Raw genomic sequence first — 27,901 nt, forward strand, 5'->3', positions numbered from 1 at the left:
CACGAATTCCGAGTATGGGTCACCATACTTGGCAGTATGTCACTTCACTTCATATTGGTACATTTGTGCTGTTAGTCAGTGCACCTTTCAATAATTGTCCACTAATTTGGTGACTGAGTGTGTAAAGCTGTTAGTGTATTATCCCTGCAATAGACTAACCATACATCCAGTGTGTTTCCCTATAGCTCAAGACATTGGTATAAGCACCAGGTTTCCCATGACCCTATAGGACAAGCAGTTTGGAAAATAAATGCATGGACGGTTGATTTGGTGAGACAGCCTATCACACTCTCAAGTTTTGTGAGTCCTATTTTCAATGTTACATTAGTTTCAATATAAATCACTGAAAGAGACTCTAAAAAACCAATCATATAATAACCAAATATGGTAATGGTGTTATCAGAGTAAATGTGCTTCACTAGACGATCACGCCCATCATCAACAGCATCGTCATAACCTGACTGGGTTCTTGGGTGCGGCGATGGCTTTATGACCCTCTGCAAAGGTTGAGGTCCTGCTGCTCAACAGAAAAACTATTCAAACTCAGGAATCAGGAGCAGGGACAGTGTGGTTTCTAGCACATTATTTTAGCAGATAACATTTTGTATTTCTTGTATTTTCAATCATTTTTACATCCAACTTCTCATACAAAATGTCAACAGCATTAGAAGTGACTGGATTCTTCATGTGTTTGGTGGGCTGGATTGTTACTGGCCTCGCTGTGGCTAATGACTACTGGAAGATATCTAGCTTGCAAGGCACAGTGATCGTTTCGAACCGCCTTTATGAAAACTTGTGGCATGCTTGTGGCGAGGACAGTTCTGGAAAGGCCAACTGCCAAGATTTTCAATCCATGTTGGCTTTGCCAGGTAGGAAGCAAATTAAAATAATATTTGGTTATTATTATAGTACTGTATTTATTACTATACTTGGACCTGGAACTTGGTAAAACTCATTCACCGTGATCTCAATCTCTGGCAGCTATTTTGCATTGTAACAATATGGAGAACTGCCTACACCACTTTCTCTTGATTTCATGTTTTGAGGATTACTGGCTTTTCTTAAATAATAAACATATCAACCAGCGATGGGAGAAATTGAGCTTTTCGGAACTCTAAATAAACTGAACCAATTGCTTTGCAAAATGTTTTTCTTTTTAACTCTTAAAAATAAAGGTTCTTTATTGGCATCTATGGTTCCATGAAACACTTTTCCATCCCAGGGTCTTTATATTTAATGTTCTTTAGATTTTTCACACTAAGAAAAAAAAAACAAGTTCTTTTAACTTTTGGATGAAAGGTTTGTCATTATTTATCAAATTAACCTAAATTATAAAACTAACCCAAGATCAATTAAAACAATATTAGACACTAATTCAATGGTTCACCACATCAATGGCCACATCAATGCACTCTATAAAAAAAATGTAAAACATTTTGAAACAGTATATCATGTAACAAAAAATGTCTTGTTAGCTGTAATCATGTCCTTTTTATGCACACTCTAAAGCACTGATTTGAAACAAACATTTATAAGCATTTTGAAGCTTCAATTAGCAGTATTTTGAAAGCACCTATCACTAATATGAACCATAGACAATTAATGCCAGTCATTACAAAGGCTACTATAATGATTTATGATAAATAATCTCTGATATGTAGATACTGGGGTAATTAAACTTTTTATTTGCTGCTGAAAAAAAAAAAAAACTGTTGTTGATACAATGAAAGTAAGTATTGTATTGTAGCATTAAACCTGTACACCCCAACAAAGTTACATGCACATCCTCATTTTAATCGATCCAGAAAAAGCAAAAACTGAACTCTTTTTTGTCCTCCTTGTTTTTAGTTCATATTCAGGCATGTCGAGCATTAACGATCATCGCTCTGATTCTGGGGCTGGTCGGTATAATTTTATCTACCATGGGGCTGAAGTGCATTAAGATTGGGTCAAAAACAGATGAGTCAAAAGGCAAGACTATGGTCATTGGTGGCATTATCTTCATCTCTGCAGGTAAGCAGAATTACAATATTTGTGCATATGAACTTAAACAGTTTCTATTGTTTAACTGTCTACATGCTTCCCCCTTTTATTTAGCATCTACATAAAAATACAGTTACTGAGAGGAATATTTTTATTCCCCATAGGTCTTTGCACTATGGTGGCCGTATCTTGGTATGCTGCACGGATTGTTGCAGAATTCAGTGACCCATTTTATGGTGGTGTCAAGTGAGTTTTCACACATACTCAAATGCACACACTTTTACTTATCTAAACAGGGATATTCCACAGACTTCTGCTATTGTCATATAGGCTACAGCTAATTATAATTCTGTAACCTAACCCTAACCCACATTCTAGTCCTAAAACTTACAGAAAACATTCTACATTTATAAACTTTATCCCAGAGAGGGGTGTCAAAGGGGTATAGCAGCGTGTGGTGGGTAGATACTAAATAATTAATTATTAATAACACAATAATTCAGGATAAATCAAGATTTTTTTTTAAACTAACATACTAACACAATACATTGAGGTGTGTGTGTGTGTGTGTGTGTGTACAGGTTTATATATCCTGGTGGGGACCTGAATACTAGTGATGCGCGGGTCGTCTCGTAACCCGCGGACCCCGCGGGTAACCCGCGGGTCGGGTTGGGGCGGGTAAAGAAATTGTCACTTTATTTGCGGGGCGGGTTGGGGCGGGTCATTAAAAAAAGAAATTTTAAAAAAATCCATGTATGTTGCGTGCAATTCCCTATAGCCTATATTAAATATTTGGGAATATCTATTTTCATGTTTTATTAAGTTTTTTGATAAGGTTACGTCACGTGACAAGTCACGAAAGCGCCAAGCAGCTACCGCTGCCAGTCACAACAAAAACAAAGAAATAAAAGTGAATATGGAAGACGAGGTGCGGGAGACATTGTGCAGCCACAAGCGCATCAAGCGAGCGCACATTCAGCTCTGCTGGCCGGGTGCTGGAGTCCAGGCGAAATAGATTAAACCCCGGTACAGTGGATGCCATTCTTTTTTTGCACAGCGAACGTAAAAACGCTAAATGAACATTTCCGTGTGATAAATGAAAAAAAAAAAAAAATGTCAGTGGTTATTTAGCGTAGGCTGTAAACTGTAGGCCTGCCCTATACAAATCTAAAATAAAAAATTGTTTAGCCTAGATTACAAACGCTGCTTTGTAAATGTTTAAAATGTGTATCATTATCTTGTTATTAATATGACCTGATTTATCGTTCATATTCATAATCATATGTTGTTGCCAGTTTACAGGGCGATGTTTCCAAGTACTTTCAGGCTGAAATAAAGGCTGTTTTCATTTGAATTACAGTGCCTAGTATGTCTATTTAATGGTCGCGGGTGCTGGGCGGGGCGGGTTGTAAAAATATATACAGTGGTGCGGGGCGGGCTGGGGCGGGCCAAATAATTTCATAAAAGCGGGACCCGCGGGTTGGAAAAATACCCGACCCGCGCATCACTACTGAATACACACAGACTCGTGTCATGGTGGGGAACTAAATTGAGGTCCCCATGTGTACAAAAGCTTATAAATTGTTTTTTTGTTTGTTTTTTTTGGAGAAAATAAAAATGCACAAAGTTTCAGGGTAGGTTTAGATGTAGGGCGATAGAGAAAAAGGTTTGTACAGTATAAAAACCATTACGCCTATGGAGAGTCCCTATAAGGATAGCTGACCAGAGTGTGTGTGTTACAAAAAACGAAGAAAGTAATAAGTCAACATCAATGAGCAAATAATCACTGGATTTTTGTGAACTGCCCCAGAGAGTCACAAAAAACTAATTGTGAAGGGTTAACCCTTCTGTACCATTTACAAAACTTTCTAGATCTACAATACAATGCAAATACACAAACAAAAACATTGTTTTATGTTAGTGTGATCAAAAAAAGTCACATTGAGGATTTTCTGGGTCTCTGGAGACCACGTTTAGGAAAGGGATAAATGTATCCTAAAAATTAGAAAAAGCAGAACACACATAGACAGAAATGTAGAGGGAACACTTTAAAACATCCACAATTCACACACACACACACACTCACACAGAGAAATATGTAATTTGTCAAATTAACCTGTAAAACTGTATTTTCCAACAGATTTGCAAACATCTCACACTAAACCATGGGATGAGAAGAACATATTCACAAAAACATGACATAAATTTCCCCAAAACTGCAAACAAATGTAGAGTAAAAAAAAAAAAGTGTAATAAACTGACTAAAAAATATATAAAATAAAAATAATAATAATAAATATTATTATTTTGTTACAAAATCACATTTTATTGTCTGGGATCTCTGGGGACCCTGACATCCTGAGTGTACATCCCAAATTAATATCTTCAAGGATTAGTGCCCCTATTATGCTATTTGAAAGGTTCATTATTTGGTTTTGGGAGTCCACAACAACAGGTTTCCATGCATGAAAGGTAAAAAAAAAAAACGGAGTGTCTATTTACACTAAGTGCAAATAGCCCATCTTGTTGGCAAAGACTATTTACACTAACTCCGCCCACCAACGTGCGATTGGGTTAGTCAACAATAAAAAAAGAAGTTAGATCAACATCAGTTTCAGTGGCATAGATGGTAAGGTGCATGCTTTTTGACACGATCGACCCGAGTTCGAGCCCACCTTTTGCCAAACATTTTTTTTCTCCCTTTTCAAATCTCATATCGCATCAGAAAGGCATTTATTTTCAATAAAAATGAAGGAAATAATCAAAAAGTTGAAAATAAAGTATCGGGTAGGGTTAGGGTAGGTGTATCCATCCATCCATCTTCTTCCGCTTATCCGGGGCCGGGTCGGGGGGGCAGCAGTCTAAGCAGAGATGCCCAGACTTCCCTCTCCCTAGACACTTCCTCCAGCTCTTCCGGGGGGACACCGAGGCGTTCCCAGGCCAGTCGGGAGACATAGTCTCTCCAGCGTGTCCGAGGTCTTCCCCGGGGTCTCCTCCCAGTGGGACGTGCCTGGAACACCTTCCCGGGAAGGCGTCCAGGAGGCATCCTCCACGTCCCTAGAGCTAGCTTCTGTGTCCAGGGATCGGGTTGTCGAGGCCCCCGCCTTCGACTGCCGCCCGATCCTCTTAGCACCGGCCCCTTACGGTCCCTCCTGCAGGTGGTGAGCCCACGGGAAGGCGGCCCCACGTCGCTCCTTTGGGCTGAGCCCGGCTGGACCCCATGGGGGGAGGCCCGGCCACCAGGCGCTCGCATACGAGCCCCAACCCCGGGCCTGGCTCCAGGGTGGGGCCCCGGCTGCGCCATACCGGGCGACGTCACGGTCCTTTGTTTATTTTTCTTCATAAGGGGGTTTTTGAAACGCTCTTAGTCTGACCCGTCGCCTAGGACCTGTTTGCCTTGGGAGACCCTACCAGGGGCATATAGCCCTGGACAACATAGCTCCTAGGTTCATTCGGGTACTCAAACCCCTCCACCACGTTAAGGTGGCAGTTCAAGGGGGTAGGTTTCTTTAGCTCTGTACTTGTACTCTGCATAAATGACAATAAAGTTGAATCTAATCTAATCTAGGTGTAGGGAGGGCTTTATTGTCCCAATAAGGTGGCATCCATTTAATAAATTTGAATTAAAATTATAATTTATACTCAGTACGTTATTATTGCGTACTGTTTTATAATGTACTACAATATTGAGGTGCAGATAATTGCAATAAGTAGTATAAATAGCAGACAATCTTGCTATTTTAACAGTGTAAATAGAATCTATAGCTATTTGCACAGTGTAAATACCATATCGTTAAAAAATACTGCTATTTTCACTTGGTGTAAATAGAATCCATTGCTATTTGCACTTAGTGTAAATAGCATCTGTCACTAAAAAAATATGCTATTTGCACTTGGTGTAAATAGCATCTAATTGCTATTTACACTGAGTGTAAATAGCATCTATTGCTATTTGCACTTAGTGTAAATAGAATCCATCGCTATTTGCACTTAGTGTAAATAGCATCTCACTAAAAAAATATGCTATTTGCACTTGGTGTAAATAGCATCTAATTGCTATTTACACTGTGTAAATAGCATCTATTGCTATTTGCACTTAGTGTAAATAGCCACTGCCAAAAAAAAAACACTTTCATGTTCTTATAATATGCATTTAATTTTATGTTATATCTCATCGACTCTCAAACAAGTCATTGGAAGATTCATCTTTCCAAAACCCTTTGTTGCATGAGGTTACTCTGCTCTGATTGGTCAGATGACCCACTCTCTTGTGATTGGTCTACTACGTACAGCGCATGTTGAAAACGGAACGCCCTTAACCAGTACTGGAATACCGCTTATCAGTAATACATCTTATAATAATAAAGATAGTGCTCCACTCTCTTCTAAAAATAAAGAATCCGAGGGGAAAAAGTTGTTTTACACATATGTTACCAAAACGGACCCACAGCTTGAAAGTAAAGACCCAAACAATAATGGTATATGTTTTAGCCAAACACAGACATAGAGTACTGACAAAGCACTGCAGCTGCCTTTCAGTCGGTCACTCCAAGTCACATCGATGACTGACGAATTGGGATCTCACAAGAGAGAGGGTGCATCGGAGGGTGACACCTCTCTCTCCGGGGATTACGACCCAGCTGCGTTGACCCCTTCAGGTGTGGTAGCATTGTCCGAGCCAGACCCAGAGATGACGACTATGCTTTCCTGGGCCACCGAGAAAATCGGGCTCGTGTGGAATCCTCCACCGCGTCCCGATCCTTTGAGGCTGGATGTTTATCGGTGGGGGTCTCACACTGGTTCTCAGCGTCCCCCCTCCGGTCATGACCTGGCGGTTCTACACAAACTGCGTGCTGCGATGGACCTCACACTTTGAGTGATGAAGGTGACCGCACTATAAGTTGTGCGATGTCCACGCTAGTGGTCCAGGAGCGCCATCTCTGGCTGTGTCTAGCCGATATGAAGGAGCAGACTTCCGTGTCGCAGACTGGCCTCTTCTGCGATGCTGTCGAAAGCTTTGCCCAGCAGTTCTCGGCAACACAGAAGCAGACTGAGGCGATCAAACACATCATGCGTGAGAGGAAACCTGCTGCTTTCACCCCGGCTGCAGCCCCTCAGCCTGCTTGTTGCCATGGGCGTCCCCTGCGGCCGCCCCCGCTCCCACACAGCCGCAGCAGCCTTCCACCAGGGAGTCGTGGAGCTGGTCTCAGGCAGGACGTCCAGCCCATCCAGGTCCCCGCCAAACCTGGGGACAAGCGCAAGAGGTCTTGAGACGGGCGACCCAAAGATGGAGGAGACTGCTCATCGGGAGATGGTGACCGCACCACTCCCTCCCCCGGAGGACGGCCGGGTGTAGAATCTTTTGTTTTGTTTTGGTACCCAAAACTTCAATAAAAGAGTGGTTTCTTCAGTCTCTGGGTCTCAAGAGGAGGAGAGTTGTGAACTGTGCATCACGGGTTCGCTTCCCTCCTCCTCTCTTGCCAGCGGGCAGCAGTGGGTTGCCCAAGAACACCCCTCCTGCCCATTCGTGGAACCAGGTAAGGGCTGTAACACTCGGATCCCTGCTTCATGTTGTCACACACCGGGCTGTCACAAGCCTCAAGCCGGGTTCCTGCGTTTCCTCTCGCACGAGGAGGAATCAAGTGAGTGTTACACTTCACACCCAGACACCGCCCCCTGCCGTCACAAACCCCAGGCCGGGTCCCTGTGTTCCACCACGCTGCCCCACCGCGGGTACGTCGGTGGCCCCATTGGTTCTGCTGACACAGTCTCTCGGAGCCTGATTAGCGCTTCCGAGTCCGTCCCGGTGGCTCCTGCGTACCATCAGATGCGGCTACATGATTCAGTTTGCCCCCCCGTGTCTCCCCAAGTTCAGGGGCATCCGGTTCACTTCAGTCAAGACCATCGATGCCCCTGTCTTATGGGCGGAAATCGCAGTCCTGCTGGTGAAGAATGCGATAGAGCCGGTCCCTCTAGCCGACATGAGGTTGGGGTTTTACGGCCCTTACTACATTGTGCCCAAGAAAAGCGGTGGGTTTCAACCAATCTTGGATCTGCAAGTTTTTAACCGTACGCTTCACAAGCTGCTGTTCAAGATGTTAACGCAGAAACGCATTTTCAAGTGCATCCGTCCCCAAGACTGGTTTGCAGCGATTGACCTGAAGGACACGTACTTTCATGTCTTGATCACAGCCCATTCCTGCGATTCGCGTTCGAGGGTCGGGCATATCAGTACAAGGTCCTACCTTTCGGGCTGTCCCCATCACCTTGCGTCTTCACCAAAGTTGTGGAGACAGTCCTTGTTCCCTTGAGAGAGCGGGGGGTGCGCATCCTCAACTATCTCGTTGACTGGCTCATACTCGCACAGTCTCGTGATCAGTTACACACACACAGGGACCTGGTGCTCAGACACCTCAGCCAGTTGGGTCTTCGGGTCAACTGGGAAAAGAGCAAACTCGTGCCAAGGGATGCTCTGGTCCACAGAGTCAGAAGCATCTGAGGTCCCTTCGTGCCATCCACATCCCAGGAGTGTCCAATCAGGTAGCTGACGAGCTGTCTCGAGTGGCACTTCCAGGGGAATGGAGACTCCATACCCAGGTGGTTCAGCTGATTTGGAGATAGTTCAGAGTTGCTCAGGTGGACCTGTTTGCATCTCCAGAAACCACCCGCTGCCAGTGGTTCTACTCCCTAACCGAGGCAACGCTCAGCACGGATGCACTGGCACACAGCTGGCCCCAGGGCCTGCGTAAATATGTGTTTCCCCCAGTGAGCCTACTAGCACAGACACTGTGCAAGATCAGGGAGAACGAGTAACAGGTCCTGTTAGTGGCTTCATATTGGCCCAACAGGACCTGGTTCCCAGGGAATCATGCTCCTCGCGACAACCCCTCCCTTGCCGATTCCTCTGAGGAAGGATCTGCTTTCTCAGAGACAGGGCACCCTCTGGCACCCGCATCCGGACCTGTGTTAACTCCACGTGTGGTCCCTGGATGGGACACGGAGGTTCTAGGTGACCTACCCCAGGAGGTAGCAATCACTATCGCTTCAGCACAAGCACCGTCCACTAGTCGGGCCTACGCTCTGAAGTGGAACCTGTTTGTCGAATGGTGTTCCTCTCAACATGAGGACCCCCCCCCCCCGAGGTGTTCGATCAGAGGCATGCATTCCTTCCAGCAGCAAGGGTTGGAGTGTAGACTGTCCCCTCCACCCTTAAGAGTTATGTTGCTGCTATTTCCGCCCACCACGACCCCGTAGAGGGGAGCACAATCTGGTCATCAAGTTCCTTAGGGTGGCCAGGAGGTTAAATACTCCTTGGCCTCCCTCCCTATCCTTTTGGGATTTGGCACTGGTGCTAAGAGCCCTTCAAACTGCCCCCTTCGAGCCTTTGCAGTCAGTCGAGTTGAAGTTTCTTTCTATGAAAACCCTACGCCTGACTGCATTGGCCTCGATCAAGAGGGTGGGGGACCTGCAGGCATTTTCGGTCAATGAATCGTTCCTTGAGTATGGGAGGGCTGACTCCAGTTCAACACTGAGACTCCGGCCCGGCTACATGCCCAAGGTTTCTACCACTCCCTTAGGGGACCAGGTGGTGAACGGCAAGCGCTGCCCCTGGAGTGATTTCACTACCACGGTTATTCCAGCATCGAATAAATTATTTAGAGAAAGCAAGCAAAGAACACAGTATCAACGGAGCTTTTTGAAACTCCGAATAAGTTAAACCATTGAGTAGCAAAATCATTTGAAGCGTTCCAATCGGATCGCGAATCATTTGATTCAGAACGGCCTCAAAGCGCATATCGCGAATCATTTGATTTAGATCGGGACCTCGGAGCGAGATCGTGGGATGTTTATATCCCTACCAGGGATAAAAATAACCCAGCTGAGGCAGGGATGCATAAACCCCGGCAAATTGCAAATTGCACCAAGGCAAACAGCAGAATTGAAAACAAGTAATCCCTCAAAGAAATGGATAATGGATCTGCCATATTGCTGTCAAATAAAACAGTTGTCATGCCAACTTGCTACTGTAAACAGAAGCTTGCAACGCTTGCCCCGCCTCAGAATTCTTCTAATTGGTCCACTGCTTTGGAACTAACATTGATGAGCGGCGCTGTATGTAAAAGTTAAAATTCATGTAACTTGACACAGCGTCTTAAAAATGCGGCACTCGTGCAAGGAGTTGCAAGAGCCACGAGACGCAACCGTAGCGGTCATGCACATCCGTCAAGCGCGTGTTTACACAGAAAAACAATGGAAAAGTAGCGTATTGGAATGGAAAAACGCTTTCTGTGTGAATGGCCCCTAAGACTGCGCATGCACACTGGCTGGTCTAGCCTGTAAAATAACCCTTTTTAACACTATTTGAGAAAAAGAAACAACATTTATGAGACAACTGTTCTCAGATTCCATTGGTGATTTCAAATATGAAATTCAATTAGTTTGGTGAACAGTTTTGGAGAATTTGATGTTTCCCCATTCAAAAAGATAGGAGCAGCACTTGCATGCCCGAGAGACATTTCAAAGATGGTTACAGAGTGAAATGACTTGCCTTAAGCCCAAGACACACTGCACGATTTTCAGCCGTCCCAGATTAAAGGTTGGCATTGTGAAACAATCATGGCAATTTCTGTGATCGTGGCTCCTAATCGGTTGCTCTATGTCGTACAGTGAGAGAGGTTCAAAGGCAGCCGTTGTCACGGTCTTGCAACCAAAGTTAGCCTACAATAATTTTCAGACTTTCGGACAATAATTTTGTCAGAAATTCAGCATGATCATCTCACAGTGTGTTTACTGCTACGACCCAAGTTTACTGACCAGTTAATAAAAATGCAACATGAAATCAATGCGACATGGCGCTAAACATAAAAATGCTTACCTCAAGCTCTTATCCCAACCTCTTTCGCCGCTTCCACTTTTTTTCAGCACACATTTAAACTACAACTCACAAAGGTTGATTTATTATGCTCTTTTTGTTGCTAGTGGTTTATTTTTCTATAGTAACGTGCATTGTAGCGTATGAGTCAATAGGTGTCATCATCATACAGTCTACATGCATGTCGTACACAAGTTAATTATATCCATGTCGCACAGTAAGATCTGCAATGATTTTATAATATTGCTAAAATCTTGCAGTGTGTAGTAGGCTTTAGAGTGCAGGTTATTTTTATTTTTATTTTTTTTAAGTGTCCTAATATTGTCCCCAACAAAAGGTTTAAATGCATCTAAGGTCAAAAAACTATGTAATTTTCTCAGAACATACATTTAATATTAGAGTAATTTGTCAATGATGACTCTAATATTAAATGTATAATGACAACTAGGCGGCAGAGGATTCCGCTTGGCCTTAAAGCCTTCCTGGAGCTGCTACGTTCGCAATTCAAACAATGATTTGGAAAAATTATAATTCATTTGTTATTTGTATGGTCTGGTGGGCATACAGCATATGCATTCAAATACAGGACAAACTGAAGGCTTAAATACGGGACGATTCTGTATTATATGGAACAGTTGGCAACCCTATTTAAAATGCAAAAGAGAATTGTCTTGGGGCCCCCTAGTGTAGCTGCAGCCCATGTTGCCCATTAAGATGCCTGGCTTTACATAGAACAATAATATAATGCTCCAATCCATCCTTAAAATAATGACACACACACAAAAAAAAACATTTTGTTTAACACTTATGCAAGCGTATGCCTCCAGCTAAAGTTTAGCTGCTAAACTGTAAACTCTTAACAAAACAATAATGCTGGATACGTTAGTCAAGTGCTAACATGACTAACTGATGAAACAATACAGCTTGTAAACCAAAATATGTCTACATTCTTTATTTTTAAACGAAGTAATTAGAACATTGACAGTATAACGACAGTATAAGTGAACTCTCCAAGATTAGAGAAGCAGTCCTTGGTAAAATGATGAGCACAAAACAAAAGGTTCGAATTGTATTGCTGTGGTATCGTGGAAAACTTATTTTAACCACTGATTCTTCACATCATCATCTTTAGGCAATGAAAACAAAACAAACTTGCTTTTACAGCGCAGAAAGCAGCATTTTCTCGACATGATGTAAACACACTAACTAGCGGAAGTGTTTGTGAGCAGGTCAGGGTGTTCATATTTCGCAGGCAGGCAGGTATTATGCAAATGTGTCACACAGTAACGCTTTACTGTAATCTAATTACTTTTCCTGGTAATGCAGTAAAGTAATGAGTTACGTTTTAAATTTATGAAATTTGATTACAGTTACTTATGTCAATAAAATTACGTTACTTAAGTTACAAATACAGTGTTAAAAAAATATGAAGTCACAATCATGTTTTGCGCGTCAGTATGCCCTTTAATAAATCACCTGAGAATTGCGAGTCCTACGAAATTTAGATACAATGAAAGGTTGCTCCTCATATTTGCACTAGTGATATATTTCAACATATTTCAAAATGTTGCACTCGACAAATTTACTTTTTTTAGGGAAAACTTCAACAAGTAAATGTGCACAAGTTTATGTCACAGTAACACTAATTATGGTCCCCCTGTAGTGAAAATCAAGTTTTTTATATATCGTTTATTTATGCTTTTAGACAAACCATGAGCCAATCCATTAATCAACACCAATGCTGAGTATTTTCTCCTTAAAACTGTAGTTTCCCAAAAGCTGACCCAGAAACGCGGTTTGAAACAGCCCTCGGTTTGCTACGTCACAAAATTCAAAAACCAATCACGTCAAGGGATAGGTTCCTATCACTAGCATGCAAAATATACCAAAACCAGCACAAAACCAAAAATAAATTAGAGCAAAAAAACCCATGAAGCCATGGTTTAATGTGAATTCAGAACCGCTAACTTGCATTATAATCTGCGGCAATAGTGGACAAGTAGCCCGGAGTCCGACTCACCTCTTCCACAATGACAGCACCCCCTCTGGGTCTAGTAATGTGCCCAGTGCTACCCCCAGCGTTAAACTGCCCCTTTAGTCAGGGATTTCCAAGGTACGCAAGTGAAATTCAACAAGAAGAAAATGACAGCCGTAGTCGTCGGCGCCTAAACCAGATCTTGTTGCCAATTTACTAAAAACACCTTTTTCAAGGCACTCTTTTGCAGACAAATGAGAATAACTGAGAAAGGAAGAACTACACACCAACTAAATTCTCTAACAAAGGCCAGCAAAGGTTTTATGTGCCATTTCAAAGATTGCAACTATTGACGCTTTTCCACTGCGTGGTACGACTCGTAGTGATGGGATTTATGGCTCTTTGAGGGGATCCGGATCTTGGCGATCCGTTCCTTTCAAAGAGCCGTTCAAAAGAACGGCTCTTTTGGCTCTTTTTAAATATATAGTCAGTTTTAAGAAGCCAGCTTGGGGGCATCTCAGTTTATCCTGGAAATAATCACTGGGAGGAATGATGAGGTGAGATTTGTAGTCAAATAATTAAAACTCAGATATCACACACCAATATCTGAGTTTGAATTATTCTGAAATATTGATTATTATTACCTCATGTGACGGCAGCGTGCACAAGTCATGGCTCCGCTCCTACCCAATGACAGAGGCACGCAGGGTTTTTTTCCACTGGAGTACTCACGTGAAGGATGCGTGCACAACTATCATCATGCTGTTAGGCAGTAGCACCCCTGCGCTGGGTGCGCCCCTCCCCCTATAACTGTTCTGTCTCACGGAGGAGCTAATTTGTGTGCATCTGTGTGAAACACGCATAGGAAAAAAAGAACGACAGAAAGAACGGCTCCCCCCCAGCCGCGACTCGGCTCCCATCGTTCATGTTTATGAGCCGTTCAAAAGAATCGGTTCGTTCGCGAACGTCACAACTCTAACGACTCGGCACGGTTCAGAATGGCACGGCACAGCTCGGTTCGCGTTTCCACTGCAGTTTAGTACTGCTTTAGAGTGGGTGATCATTATAGTTGCGCCGCCTCTACTGCCGCGACTCCTGAAAAACTTTTTAATTCTGCGTCGCTCCATCACACTCTGGCTGGATCCGCTCGTCGGCTATCAACGAGAGGGCAGTCTGTACTTCCTCAACAGACAACGAAACAGCCATTTTTTTTTTATTGTTAAAAGAAAGGTGCGCTCATTCAAAACAGTTGCATTCGATCCTTCGCTGGCTGTGCTGATTTAAATCTAGCAGGTCTGTTATATATCTCATGCCGCAAGTTCAATGATGCAGGCGGTGACGATTTTCTCTGGCCAATCAGTGATCAGCAGAGTTTACACGTCAAGGTTTCGTAACAGTAAGGTTCGCTTGGAACCTCAGCCGAGGTGGTACTAAAAAAAGTACCAGGTACCAAGTACAGTATCACACAGAAGTGAGTACACGGTCCCACACATTTTTGTAAATATTTTATTATATCTTTTCAAGTGACAACGCTGAAGAAATGACACTTTGCTACAATGTAAAGTAGTGATTGTACAGCTTGTATAACAGTGTAAATTTACTGTCCCCTCAAAATAACTCAACACACAGCCATTAATGTCTAAACCATTGGCCACAAAAGTGAGTACACCCCTAAGTGAAAATGTCCAAATTGGGCTCAAAGTGTCAATATTCTGTGTGACCACCATTATTTTCCAGCACTGCCTTTACCCTCTTGGGCATGGAGTTGGGCAGGTTGCCACTGGAGTCCTCTTTCACTCCTCCATGACGACATCACGGAGATGGTGATGTTAGAGACCTTGTGCTCTTCCATCTTCCGTTTGAGGATGCCCCACAGATGCTCAATAGGGTTTAGGTCTGGAGACATGCATGGCCAGTCCATCACCTTTACCCTCAGCTTCTTAAGGCAGTGGTCATCTTGGAGGTGTGTTTGGGGTCGTTATCATGTTGGAATACTGCCCTGCGGCCCAGTCTCTGCTTCAGCATGTCACAGTGCATGTTGGCATTCATGGTTCCCTCAATGAACTGTAGCTCCCCAGTGCCGGCAGCACTCATGCAGCCCCAGACCTTGACACTCCCACCACCATGCTTGACTGTAGGCAAGACACACTTGTCTTTGTACTCCTCACCTGGTTGCCGCCACACACGCTTGACACCATCTGAACCAAATAAGTTTATCTGGGTCTCATCAGACCAGAGGACATGGTTCCAGTAATCCATGTCCTTAGTCTGCTTGTCTTCAGCAAACTGTTTGCAGGCTTTCTTGTGCATCATCTTTAGAAGAGGCTTCCTTCTGGGACAACAGCCATACAGACCAATTTGATGCAGTGTGCGGCGTATAGTCTGAGCACTGACAGGCTGACCCCCCACCACTTCAACCTCTGCAGTAATGCTTGCAGAACTCATACGTCTATTTCCCAAACACAACCTCTGGATATGACGCTGAGCACGTGCACTCAACTTCTTTGGTCGACCATGGCGAGGCCTGTTCTGAGTGGAACCTGTTAAACCACTGTATGGTCTTGGTCTTGGCCACCGTGCTGCAGCACCCTTATCTAGTCTACTGTTGAAATTGTTGATCAGCCGTCATTGTCGTTGAGAGCCTGTGTGCGGCATAATATGTGCATTATATGCAAATGGCTGCATTAGCTGTAACAGAGATGTGTTTACAGTTGCTTACTGAAGGCCCTGTCTGAAACCCCATAGTATACCGCTGTTTGTTTTCGACATGACTTACTTCGTTTAATAATAGATACTTCAAGCTTTCTTTAGTTATACTTTATTTCTCATGTAATTTTCATTCATTTTAGTCACTCGTTTCATGAAGATATTCATGGAGACTGAGAATGCAGAAAGCACACCCTATATGTTTTCTTTATTTTACAAAACCAAAAACAATAAAGGTTTTGCTGATATTGGGAGTGAATCAGGGTTTACAAATAACAGGACTACTTATGTATTTTTTCAGTCAATATTAAATTAATGAAAGAACTATGAGTTTCTCTTTGTAGTGTATTTTTTAGGTTTGATCACTTGAAAAGTAAAGTAAACTTGAAAGTAACTTGAAAAGTAAAGTAATTAGTAATCTGATTAAATTGTAAATGCAGTAATCAGTAATGTAATCAAATTACAATTTTAAAGAAGTAATTTACCCAAAACTGTATATTGGTAACAGGCAGAAGATTCGAAAATAAGATGACACGTTAAGGCGGTTCAGAGTCGACTCTTTCTTTCAAAATCGTAATTTATCATGCACTTTTTTTGATTGACAACTTTGCAGATTGATTACATTGAAGAATAGCTATGTTGCAAACTGCATACAGATATTTTTTCAAAAACAGATTTTTTCAGTGACCTGCTCTTTAAAGGGACTTTGCTATGCAGACGCTTTCAAGCCACAATAAAAAACAAAAACAACAAAAAAACAGTAGTACCGCAATATGAAATTAATTCTAGTGACTAGCTCATGCCGGCTCAGTGCCCGCATCCCTTCCACTCCCCTGAGCCAATCTCTCTTCTGGGATTGTTCACCACTAGGACCTAGTTCTTGCCCCTCCTCAGGAGCCCAGGGCCTAGTTTCCTTAGGAGTGGCAAGTGAGAATTACAATGATGCCATGTCAACAGCAGCGTCGGACTCAGAGGACTGGGGTTGTAGCCCTACAGAGGACCCCACAATGCAATGTAATGACACAACTGACTTTCCTGGCACTATCGATTAAGAGTTTCTCCAGATCATGACTAAGCTCAACCTGTAATGTCTGCCCCTGCTCGCTGAGCGAGAATGCAGTCGGCTAGATGAATGGATTCTCCAGTTGAGTCACCATCAGAGAGCAGGCCCTCAGAAACTGGCTTCATTCTTCCCTGAGGTGCCAGGCTTAGGTTACTAAGATGCATTTCTTTCTTGGGTATGAGTTTCAGTTCTCTTTCCATGGAAACACACCTCTTACTTGAGTGTTTGAAGGCTATAATGAACTTGTTCACGATGTTCAAATGTGGGAAAACCCTTCCCTTGAAGTGTTTTTAAAGAACATTCTGACGGCTGCGAATTCGACAGCATGTCATCTGGCATGTAAGCTGGACCTGCTTCAGCTCTGGCATGTCCCACTTCATGCTCGGCACACAGGTCCCCTGCATGTCCTAGTAACTCACAAATTCCTAGACGCAATGGCTCCTTGGAAGAGTGTGGTGAACATGCTGTCAAGAGGACGGGTAGTCCAGGGAGAGTGGAGACTATACCCTGTGACGGTGAAAATGATTTGGAGCCTTTTTGGGCTAGTGAAAGTGGATCTTTTTGCATCAGTGGAGAACACTCACTGCTCACTGTTCTTTTCTTTGACAGCTCACTCCACACTGGGAGTGGGTACCCTAGTTCACTGCTGGCTGAAAGCATGCAAGTATTTGATTTTTACAAGTGAAAATATTGCATTAAGTATTATGCAAAATCAGGGAAGAGAGGGAGGCAGTGCTGTTAGTTGCACCGGAATGGAGAGGAGAGGAGAAGGAGCGGGAAAAGAGATGAGTGGAGAGGAGGGTGCTGGTGTAGTGGAAAGAGCAAGGGGAAACTGTAAAAAGACATGGACAGATACGAAGTGGAGGAAGGAGAGAGCAGGGTGGAAGGAAATGTTGAAGGTACAGTTCTGGCATGTCCCATGTCATGTTCAAATGAAATCGGAGTTACCCAAAATGACCATGTACACTCTAAAAAATGCTGGGTTAAATACAACCCAGTGCTGGGCAAATATTGGACAGAACACATGCTGGGTTGTTTTCAACCCACAGTTGGGTTAAATGTTTAACCCAGGGGTGTCCAAACTCGGTCCTGTAGGGCCGGTGTGCTGCAAAGTTTAGCTCCAACCGTAATGAAACACACCTAAAGCAGCTAATCAAGCCCTTACTAGGCATTCTAGAAGCTTCAATGCAGGTGTGTTGAGGCAAGAGCTTGTCAATCATGGATTCAACCTTCCCACAATTTTTTCCCCTATGATACTAGTGCAGCAAGAATGTAGTGAAGATCTGGCAGGGATTGTAGGTGGGGGGAGTGAATGTACAGTGCCTTCTTCCACCATCAATACCCTTGAGCAAGAATAAATAATCTTCTTAATAAATGCCATTTATTAGGGCCCAAGCCAGTAAGGCGCAGGGCCCTATTGTTCTTCTAAGGATTATTATTTTTTTTTTTTTTTTTTTTTTTTTTTTTTTTTTTTTTTTTTTATTTCAATCATCCGGGCACTTTTGGGGGCCTTAACGTGCCCGAAAACTCTCGAAAATTGGCACGCACGTTGGAACCTGCGGCCATTAGGACGCCGCTGAGGCTGGGACCCGGGCGTGGCACAGGGGCTCTACGGCGCCCCCTGGAAAATTGTCAGAAAGCTTGATCTATAGCTCACACATACTTGCACGTATTCATATGAAACTCGGTACACATATAGAACTCATTGAGCCGAACAACTTCCGCGCAGCATGTCATAGGCTCCGCCCAACAGGAAGTCGGCTATTCAGGGCTGTTTAAAAAGCGCATGCTCTGGAATTTGATATACTCCTCTGAGGATTTCCATACGATTGCCACCAAACTAGGTGAACATGATCTCAAGACATTGGGGACGCTAAATTGCGAAGATATTTTTGATATGTCGAACGGTTTGCCCGTGGCGAGGCGATGAAGTTATGGCGAAAAATGAGACCCAGGAAATGCCTAATAACGTCCACATACATTGTATGATGTATATCAAACTTCAGTGATTTGTTCGTTGTATGATGCCGATCGGATAGATGTGACTATTATGACTGAAAGTTATAGCGCCACCAACTGGCTGCAGGAAGTGTGTCGTTTTCAAAATGCTTTGAATTCAGCATCTTCTTTTACCTCGATTTGCTTCAAACTTCACCAGAATAATGTCAAAACACGGCCGATGTAAAACTGTGAAGGGAATATTGATATCTAAAATTATGTTGCCATGGCAACGTGTCAAAGTTGAAAATTCGTTTCTGGTGATTTTGAGGCAGATAACATGTTTAGAATGTCATGAAACTCAACACACATATCAGTATTAATGATAGTTAGACACTGGAAAAAGCTCATAAACGGGCGTGGAAGAGACACTCTATAGCGCCACCTTTTGTCAAAAATGAGGGGGTTAGTTTTAGCTACAGACACCAAACTCGGTACATAAATTGTTCTTATTAATCTGGACAATTTTCTAATTTACAGTCATTAGCTACGACCAACAGGAAGTCGGCTATATTTATTTTAATGTGGGTTTTTTTTAAAAACGGGCTGTAAACAAATTAATACTCCTCCAAGCAGAAACACGGAAATCACACCAAACATTTTTTATCATGATGCCAAAATACTGAAGATGCTAAATTGCGGACGGATTTAGGATATCTTGAACGATGATTTAATGGCAATTTATTAAAGTTACAGTAAAAAAGATAATTTTTTTTTTTTTTATCTTTTAAGAGCAGCTTCCAAACACTTCATAAAAAATTACATACACAGAACAATACAGTCTGAGGATATGTGATTAATTTCATGAATTTACAATACACTATGCTTAGGAGAAAATTTAAAAACTATCAGAGAGCTCTTAGACTGCTTCTGAGTGAGAGATCCCTGTCAGCCTGCAGCTGAGTGAGGGGTGGGGTGGGGTGGGGTGTGAGTGACTGTGTGAGTGACTGTGTGGATTGAGGAGCTGGGTGAGAGAGAGAAAGAGAGAGAGGGTCTGTTTTTTAAAATCTTTAAAAAATGCTTATAAATCATTAAATAAGGTCTCAATTCTTAACATTAGGAAATGCATTAATTAACGTGAACTAACAATGAAAAATATATTTTTACATCATGTTAATTCTTCCATGATAGTATGAACTAACAAAGAACAATTTTTTTAAAGCATTTATTAATCTTTTTAATGTTAGAAAAATAGTCATGTTCAAAAGATAAACTTTCAAATGTAATAATATATTAACACATTTTGGAATTAATATTGATCAACATTAAATGGTATATAATTATTAATGTTTATATATATATAATGATAGCTACAGACACCAAACTCGGTACATAAATTGTTCTTATTAATCCGGACAACTTTCTAATTTACAGTCATTAGCTACGACCAACAGGAAGTCGGCTATATTTATTTTAATGTGGGTTTTGTTTTTAAACAGGCTGTAAACAAATTCATGCTCCTCCAAACAGAAACACGGAAATCACACCAAACATTTTTTCTTATGATGCCAAAATACTGAAGATGCTAAATTGCGGACGGATTTAGGATATCTTGAACGATGATTTAATGGCAATTTATTAAAGTTACAGTAAAAAAGAGAAAACTTTTCTTTTCTTTTTTTCTTTTAAGAGCAGCTTCCAAACACTTCATAAAAAATTACATACACAGAACAATACAGTCTGAGGATATGTGATTAATTTCATGAATTTACAATACACTATGCGGAGGAGAAAATTTAAAAACTATCAGAGTTCTCCTGTCTCTGTGCTTCTAATGTTTGCGGTAGGTGACTGGGTGGGTGACTGACTGTGTGAGTTCAGTGAGTGTGGAGGGGGAGAGAGAGAGGGAGAGAGAGAGAGGGTCTGTTTAAACATCTCAATAAAATCCTTAAAAAATGCTTATAAAGCATTAAAGGTTTTGATAACACTTTATAATTAAGTCTCATTTGTTAACAGTAGGGAATGCATTAATTAACATGAACTAACAATGAAATATATTTTTTACAGCATGTTAATTCTTCATTGATAGTATGAACTTACAATGAACTAACAATGAACAAAATATTTTTTATATTAGAAAAATAGTCATGTTCAAAAGATAAAACTTTAAAATGTAATAATATATTAACACATTTTGGAATTGATTTTGATCAACATTAAATGGTATATATTTATTAATGATGTAAATTAACAACAGTTAAATAATGTTGTTTTTTAACATTGGTTAATTCACAAATAACATTAAATATTAACAATATATTTTTTACTTTATTAATTTGTGTTAGAAAAAATTATTCATGTTAGTTAATGGAAAAATAAATCATTAAAAAATGCTTATAAATCATTAAAAGCTTTGGTAACTATAATAATTTCTCATTTGTTAGCATTAGTAAATGCATTAACTAACATCAACTACCAATGAAAAATATATTTTCACAGAACTTAAAGTTTTATATGTTCTGTGTGTGTGTGTTTCACAGAGTTGATGGTTTGGATTAACCCTTTAATTGCCGTATCCCTTAAAACCAAACTGCCAGAGGGTTACTGTGATGCTTGTGCTCGCTGGGCACCGTTTTATCGATGCCACCGGGGTGGCATATGCTGACGGCTTGGGCCCGTCATCGCTGCTCGCAGCTATATTTAGGGCCCAAGCCAGTAAGGCGCAGGGCCCTATTGTTCTTCTAAGGATTATTATTTTTTTTTTTTTTTTTTTTTTTTTTTTTTTTTTTTTTTATTTCAATCATCCGGGCACTTTTGGGGGCCTTAACGTGCCCGAAAACTCTCGAAAATTGGCACGCACATTGGAACCTGCGGCCATTAGGACGCCGCTGAGGCTGGGACCCGGGCGTGGCACAGGGGCTCTACGGCGCCCCCTGCAAAATTGTCAGAAAGCTTGATGTATAGCTCACACATACTTGCACGTATTCATATGAAACTCGGTACACATATAGAACTCATTGAGCCGAACAACTTCCGCGCAGCATGTCATAGGCTCCGCCCAACAGGAAGTCGGCTATTCAGGGCTGTTTAAAAAGCGCATGCTCTGGAATTTGATATACTCCTCTGAGGATTTCCATACGATTGCCACCAAACTCGGTGAACATGATCTCAAGACATTGGGGACGCTAAATTGCGAAGATATTTTTGATATGTCGAACGGTTTGCCCGTGGCGAGGCGATGAAGTTATGGCGAAAAATGAGACCCAGGAAATGCCTAATAACGTCCACATACATTGTATGATGTTGATCAAACTTCAGTGATTTGTTCGTTGTATGATGCCGATCGGATAGATGTGACTATAATGACTGAAAGTTATAGCGCCACCAACTGGCTGCAGGAAGTGTGTCGTTTTCAAAATGCTTTGAATTCAGCATCTTATTTTTACTCGATTTGCTTCAAACTTCACCAGAATAATGTCAAAACACGGCCGATGTAAAACTGTGAAGGGAAGATTGATATCTAAAATTATGTTGCCATGGCAACGTGTCAAAGTTGAAAATTCGTTTCTGGTGATTTTGAGGCAGATAACATGTTTAGAATGTCATGAAACTCAACACACATATCAGTATTAATGATAGTTAGACACTGGAAAAAGCTCATAAACGGGCGTGGAAGAGGCACTCTATAGCGCCACCTTTTGTCAAAAATGGGGGGGTTAGTTTTAGCTACAGACACCAAACTTGGTACATAAATTGTTCTTATTAATCCGGACAACTTTCTAATTCACAGTCATTAGCTACGACCAACAGGAAGTCGGCTATATTTATTTTAATGTGGGTTTTTTTTAAAAACGGGCTGTAAACAAATTAATACTCCTCCAAGCAGAAACACGGAAATCACACGAAACATTTTTTATCATGATGCCAAAATACTGAAGATGCTAAATTGCGGACGGATTTAGGATATCTTGAACGATGATTTAATGGCAATTTATTAAAGTTACAGTAAAAAAGATAATTTTTTTTTTTTTTTTATCTTTTAAGAGCAGCTTCCAAACACTTCATAAAAAATTACATACACAGAACAATACAGTCTGAGAATATGTGATTAATTTCATGAATTTACAATACACTATGCTTAGGAGAAAATTTAAAAACTATCAGAGAGTTGATATAATGCTTCTGGGTGAGAGGTCCTGTCAGCCTGCAGCTGAGTGAGGGGTGGGGGTGGGCTGTGAGTGACTGTGTGAGTGACTGTGTGGATTGAGGCAGTGGGTGAGAGAGAGAAAGAGAGAGAGAGGGTCTGTTTTTTTAAAATCTTTAAAAAATGCTTATAAATCATTAAAGATTTTGATAACACTTTATAATAAGGTCTCAATTCTTAACATTAGGAAATGCATTAATTAACGTGAACTAACAATGAAAAATATATTTTTACAGCATGTTAATTCTTCCATGATAGTATGAACTAACAAAGAACTTTTTTTTTAAAGCATTTATTAATCTTTTTAATGTTAGAAAAATAATCATGTTCAAAAGATTAACTTTAAAATGTAATAATATTTAAACACATTTTGGAATTAATATTCATCAACATTAAATGGTATATAATTATTAATGATTATATATATATAATGATAGCTACAGACACCAAACTCGGTACATAAATTGTTCTTATTAATCCGGACAACTTTCTAATTTACAGTCATTAGCTACGACCAACAGGAAATCGGCTATTTTTTTTTTTTATGTGTTTTTTTTTTTTTTAAACGGGCTGTAAACAAATTCATACTCCTCCCAAGCAGAAACCAACAATTCACACCAAACATTTTTTCACATGCTTCCAAGATACTGAAGATACTACATTGCGGACGGATTTAGGATATCTTGAACGGTGATTTAATGGCAATTTATTAAAGTCACAGTAAAAAATAACACTTTTCTTTTTTTTTATCTTTTAAGAGCAGCTTCAAAACACTTCATAAAAAATTACATACACAGAACAATACAGTCTGAGGATATGTTATTAATTCCATGAATTTACAATACACTATGCAGAGGAGAACATTTTCAAACTTATCAGAGTTCTCCTGTCTCTGTGCTTCTAATGTGTGCGGTAGGTGACTGGGTGAGTGACTGACTGTGTGAGTTCAGTGAGTGTGGAGGGAGAGAGAGAGAGAGAGAGAGAGAGAGAGAGAGAGGGTCTGTTTAAACTTCTCAATAAAATCCTTAAAAAATGCTTATAAAGCATTAAAGGTTTTGATAACACTTTATAATTAAGTCTCATTTGTTAACAGTAGGGAATGCATTAATTAACATGAACTAACAATGAAAAATGTATTTTTTACAACATGTTAATTCTTCATTGATAGTATGAACTTACAATGAACTAACAATGAACAAAATATTTTTAATATTAGAAAAATAGTCATGTTCAAAAAATAAAACTTTAAAATGTAATAATATATTAACACATTTTGGAATTGATTTTGATAAACATTAAATGGTATATATTTATTAATGATGTAAATTAACAACAGTTAAATAATGTTGTTTTTTAACATTGGTTAATTCACAAATAACATTAAATATTAACAATATATTTTTTACTTTATTAATTTGTGTTAGAAAAAATTATTCATGTTAGTTAATGGAAAAATAAATCATTAAAAAAAGCTTATAAATCATTAAAACCTTTGGTAACTATAATAATTTCTCATTTGTTAGCATTAGTAAATGCATTAACTAACATCAACTACCAATGAAAAATATATTTTCACAGAATTTAAAGTTTTATATGTTGTTCTGTGTGTGTGTGTGTTTCACTGAGTTGATGGTTTGGATTAACCCTTTAATTGCCGTATCCCTTAAAACCAAACTGCCAGAGGGTTACTGTGATGCTTGTGCTCGCTGGGCACCGTTTTATCGATGCCACCGGGGTGGCGTATGCTGACGGCTTGGGCCCGTCATCGCTGCTCGCAGCTATATTTATTTTTATTTTTAAATGAGTTTTGTATCAGTATTGTATCTGGGCGGTATTGAAAAGTCCATTTTTAATTTTAAGCAAAATGCGATATCTGCCGTGTTATTCTGTCATGTTTTCTCACTTTTTTTCCAAACAACAACAAACACCAGTCTGCCTTCTCTGCAGAATGCGATAAGTCCGCTCAACCAATCACAGCGCACCATTTCCCCCACTGTAGACAATACCGGTAATGGCGGCGCTTTGAATACACCCAGCATCCTAGTTTTCCTCATCTACTTTGTACTTTGTGATCAACAAACAATCAAAAAAACATTAGGGCTGCATGATAAATCGCATGTGATTGTCATGCGCATCTCGTCAGTAAAGCCGGTTCTGTGATCCCCATCACGTGCTTTCAGATGGAGCAGCATTTAATACAAAGAGCGGTTAGATCACTGACCAATATCGTGTTCATAATCGCAGATGAATCGCATTCGATTATGCACGCGATATTGCGTAGCTTGTCAGTGCAAGTGTTTTTATTAATGCCATTAATATTTTTATTATATACAGCATAGCCTATAGCACTAGTCAGCTAAATGAATATAACATGGAAACGATGAATGCACTGGAAGTTGAATGTAAGGGAAATGTCATTTTGGAATTTATGTGGTCCAATGTGATATTGTTGTTCATGTTCTTGTTGATGATAAAATTTTATTTTATTGTTGAAATTAATTTAAAGCATTAACACGATAACCTGTTAATTAATAATTAATTATGGGGGTATTGAATGTAGGCTATTTTTAGTCTAGTGCCTGTATATAAGATTACTATTGACCAAGTTCAGAGGCTGTCATATGTGGATCAACTTACTTTGTTGTGTTTTATCAACAGTTTAAATATGAAAAATAACTTTTATATTGATTCAATGGATTTATTGCATTTTGAAAAAAACAAAAAAACAAAAAAAAAAACATGGATTTATTGCATTTTGGGGGAAAATAATCAGTTTTTATAGTAAATCTTTGAAAATAGAAATCTGAATTAGAATTTGTAATGTTATTATAACCTATAGATGCTATGTGAAACAGAAAATAGTGGTTTTCATCTTGCCACTTTCTTGGTAAAGAAATGGATTTATAGTGTTTTGGAACCAAACTCTTCATATATAAATATAAAACAAAATTCCCTGTTGAAGAACTTTGCAATAAACATATTTTCATTAGTGTATTTGTGCATCTACAGCTGAATATGTTTTTTAATCAATAGAAAACACACCTATAGATTTGATGTTTATATACTTTCAATAAACGCATTACTAGAAAATAGTGCTTCATTTTGTAGTAAAGTTGAATTGTTTGGTTAAGATAAGTTTGTGTTCAGATATCTGTGTTAATTGTTTTGAGAGTACTTATATTATGTTGGAGAAAAGTGTCAAATCCACAGAGAAAAACTGTAAGTGCTAATACTCACCACTTCTTTAATCACCCATTTTAATTTAAAAACCACACCTGTGGTGGCCAGATATTCACCGCCCTCTCATCTTGTCCACAGTGCTTCAGCTAGGTCCTCTAGGCTTTTTTGGCACAGTTGGCACTGACGCCGCCTTGCTGACTTCATTGTTGAGCCTGTGATAAACCTAGGTCCCATAGACTCTGCTATTTTACTCTTCATCTTCATTATCAGTGAGGCTGCTAACTAAACACAGTGTCTTCCTTTATATGAAGCACCTGCATTGAGCTAAGACAAAGTCATTCAGTGCTGCTTTATATAGGGAGTGAGCCCATCCCTATTCCACACTATTCTGTCCTAGATGTGTGCTCCATCTACGCAATACTGACAGATAGCTAACAGTCAGAATTCAGAAAAGGGGCAGACGCAGGAGTAAAGCTGAATGTTTTACTGTTAGGTTATTTTCTCTTAATTGTTATTTTTTTCTTTTTTGTAAAACTGAAACAAAGGTTACAAATGTCTTTTTACAGAGAGTTCACAAATAAATGTGAATGAATTTACATTATTTACAATGTTATCCGAACACACATAACAAAGGGCTACATTCGTGCTTTGCTTGGTATTATCATCGAAGAGTAATAGTTTTAAACTCTAACTTATGAATTTCACACGTATAAGTGCATATACATTCTTACAAACACTGAAGAAAAGTAACTGACTTACAGTCAAAGCCTTTCCAAGGCACAAAACGCAAAGGAAACTGAGTAAAGAACTTTTTGGACAACCGCATGGACAGAACACTGCAATTATTTCCCAGTTAACCTCTAACCCAAGAGTCACATGGTCTAAATCAACCACTAAGAAAATAGCTCACAATTATCAATGTTCTTTGTTGTTACACCAAACTGCCACAAGATGGTGCTAACAAATAATAAACGAATGCATGACATTACACATACGCTTGAACGCCATTGGGCATTGCAAAGCAATGGTGTTATTCAATCAGGTTTCAGTTTTCCCTCTGAGAAAGGTGTTTCGCCATAGTGCCAGCTTCTAATGCAATGTCTCGTTCCCACATGTCAGGGAACTGAGGTTACATTTAGTAAATGCAGACGTTTTCTCTTATTACCCTGGATGAACCCTCATTTTACTATAACTCTCTTGAGCATGGGTGTCTAATCCTGCACCTGGATGGCCATTGTTCTGCAGAGTTTAATTCGAGCCTTTATTAAACACAGCTAATAAAGGTCTTCAGGATTACTAGAAACTTCCAAGCAAGCATGTTAGAGCAGGTTGGAGGTAAACGCTGCAGCAGGAGCAGGATTGGACACGCTTTCTCTAGGGGTAGAGCTGCAATAAAGAAAAATAATGGGGAAAGTGACTTCCCACTTGATCGTCAGACAAAAAAAAAAAAAAAATCTGAGATAGCAACTCTGTTAGTAATTTATTAAGAAGTTGTTTTTATTTATAATTTTTACAAATTAAGATGTTCTTGGATGACCTCAAACAGGTGTTTTGTGAGGGTTAATTCATTTCTGGATACAAATTTGTCCCCAATATTCTGTTAAGTAGGTACATACACCTCACTCTCTCCCTTTGTTTGCAGATTTGAGCTCGGTACTGGTCTCTACATAGGTTGGGCTGGTGCAGCGCTATGTATACTGGGTGGTGCGTTCCAATGCAGTGCCTATCAAAGAGTCTCTAAAGCAAAAGAAAAAGGGTAAATCTCAGACTTAAGATATTTTTCTATATGCCCCTCATTTCACACCCTTTACAATGTATGTAGCTACTTATTTTTCTAATCATGCTATGTATTTTGAACGTTTGATAATATTCTTTTTCTGTGTATTATATCTTAACAGGGCATACTACCCAGGTGGTAAGCCAAAGACAATCTATACCGCAGCTCCATCTAACACAGAGACTTCAAAAGCTTATGTTTGA

General features: G+C 40.3%; 1 protein-coding gene across 1 annotated transcript; it reads left to right on the plus strand.

The window, feature by feature from the left end:
• Positions 1-652: 652 nt before the first annotated feature.
• On the plus strand, positions 653-27,901 carry LOC306881542 (claudin-15-like; the record flags this gene model as incomplete). Its single annotated transcript, XM_079435710.1, has 5 exons — positions 653-869; positions 1,849-2,013; positions 2,148-2,229; positions 27,564-27,677; positions 27,820-27,901. The coding sequence occupies 5 exons, from the start codon at positions 653-655 to the stop codon at positions 27,899-27,901; spliced, it is 660 nt and encodes a 219-aa protein (XP_079291836.1).

This window comes from Barbus barbus (assembly GCF_936440315.1).
Source record: "Barbus barbus genome assembly, chromosome: 15".
NCBI lineage: Eukaryota > Metazoa > Chordata > Actinopteri > Cypriniformes > Cyprinidae > Barbus > Barbus barbus.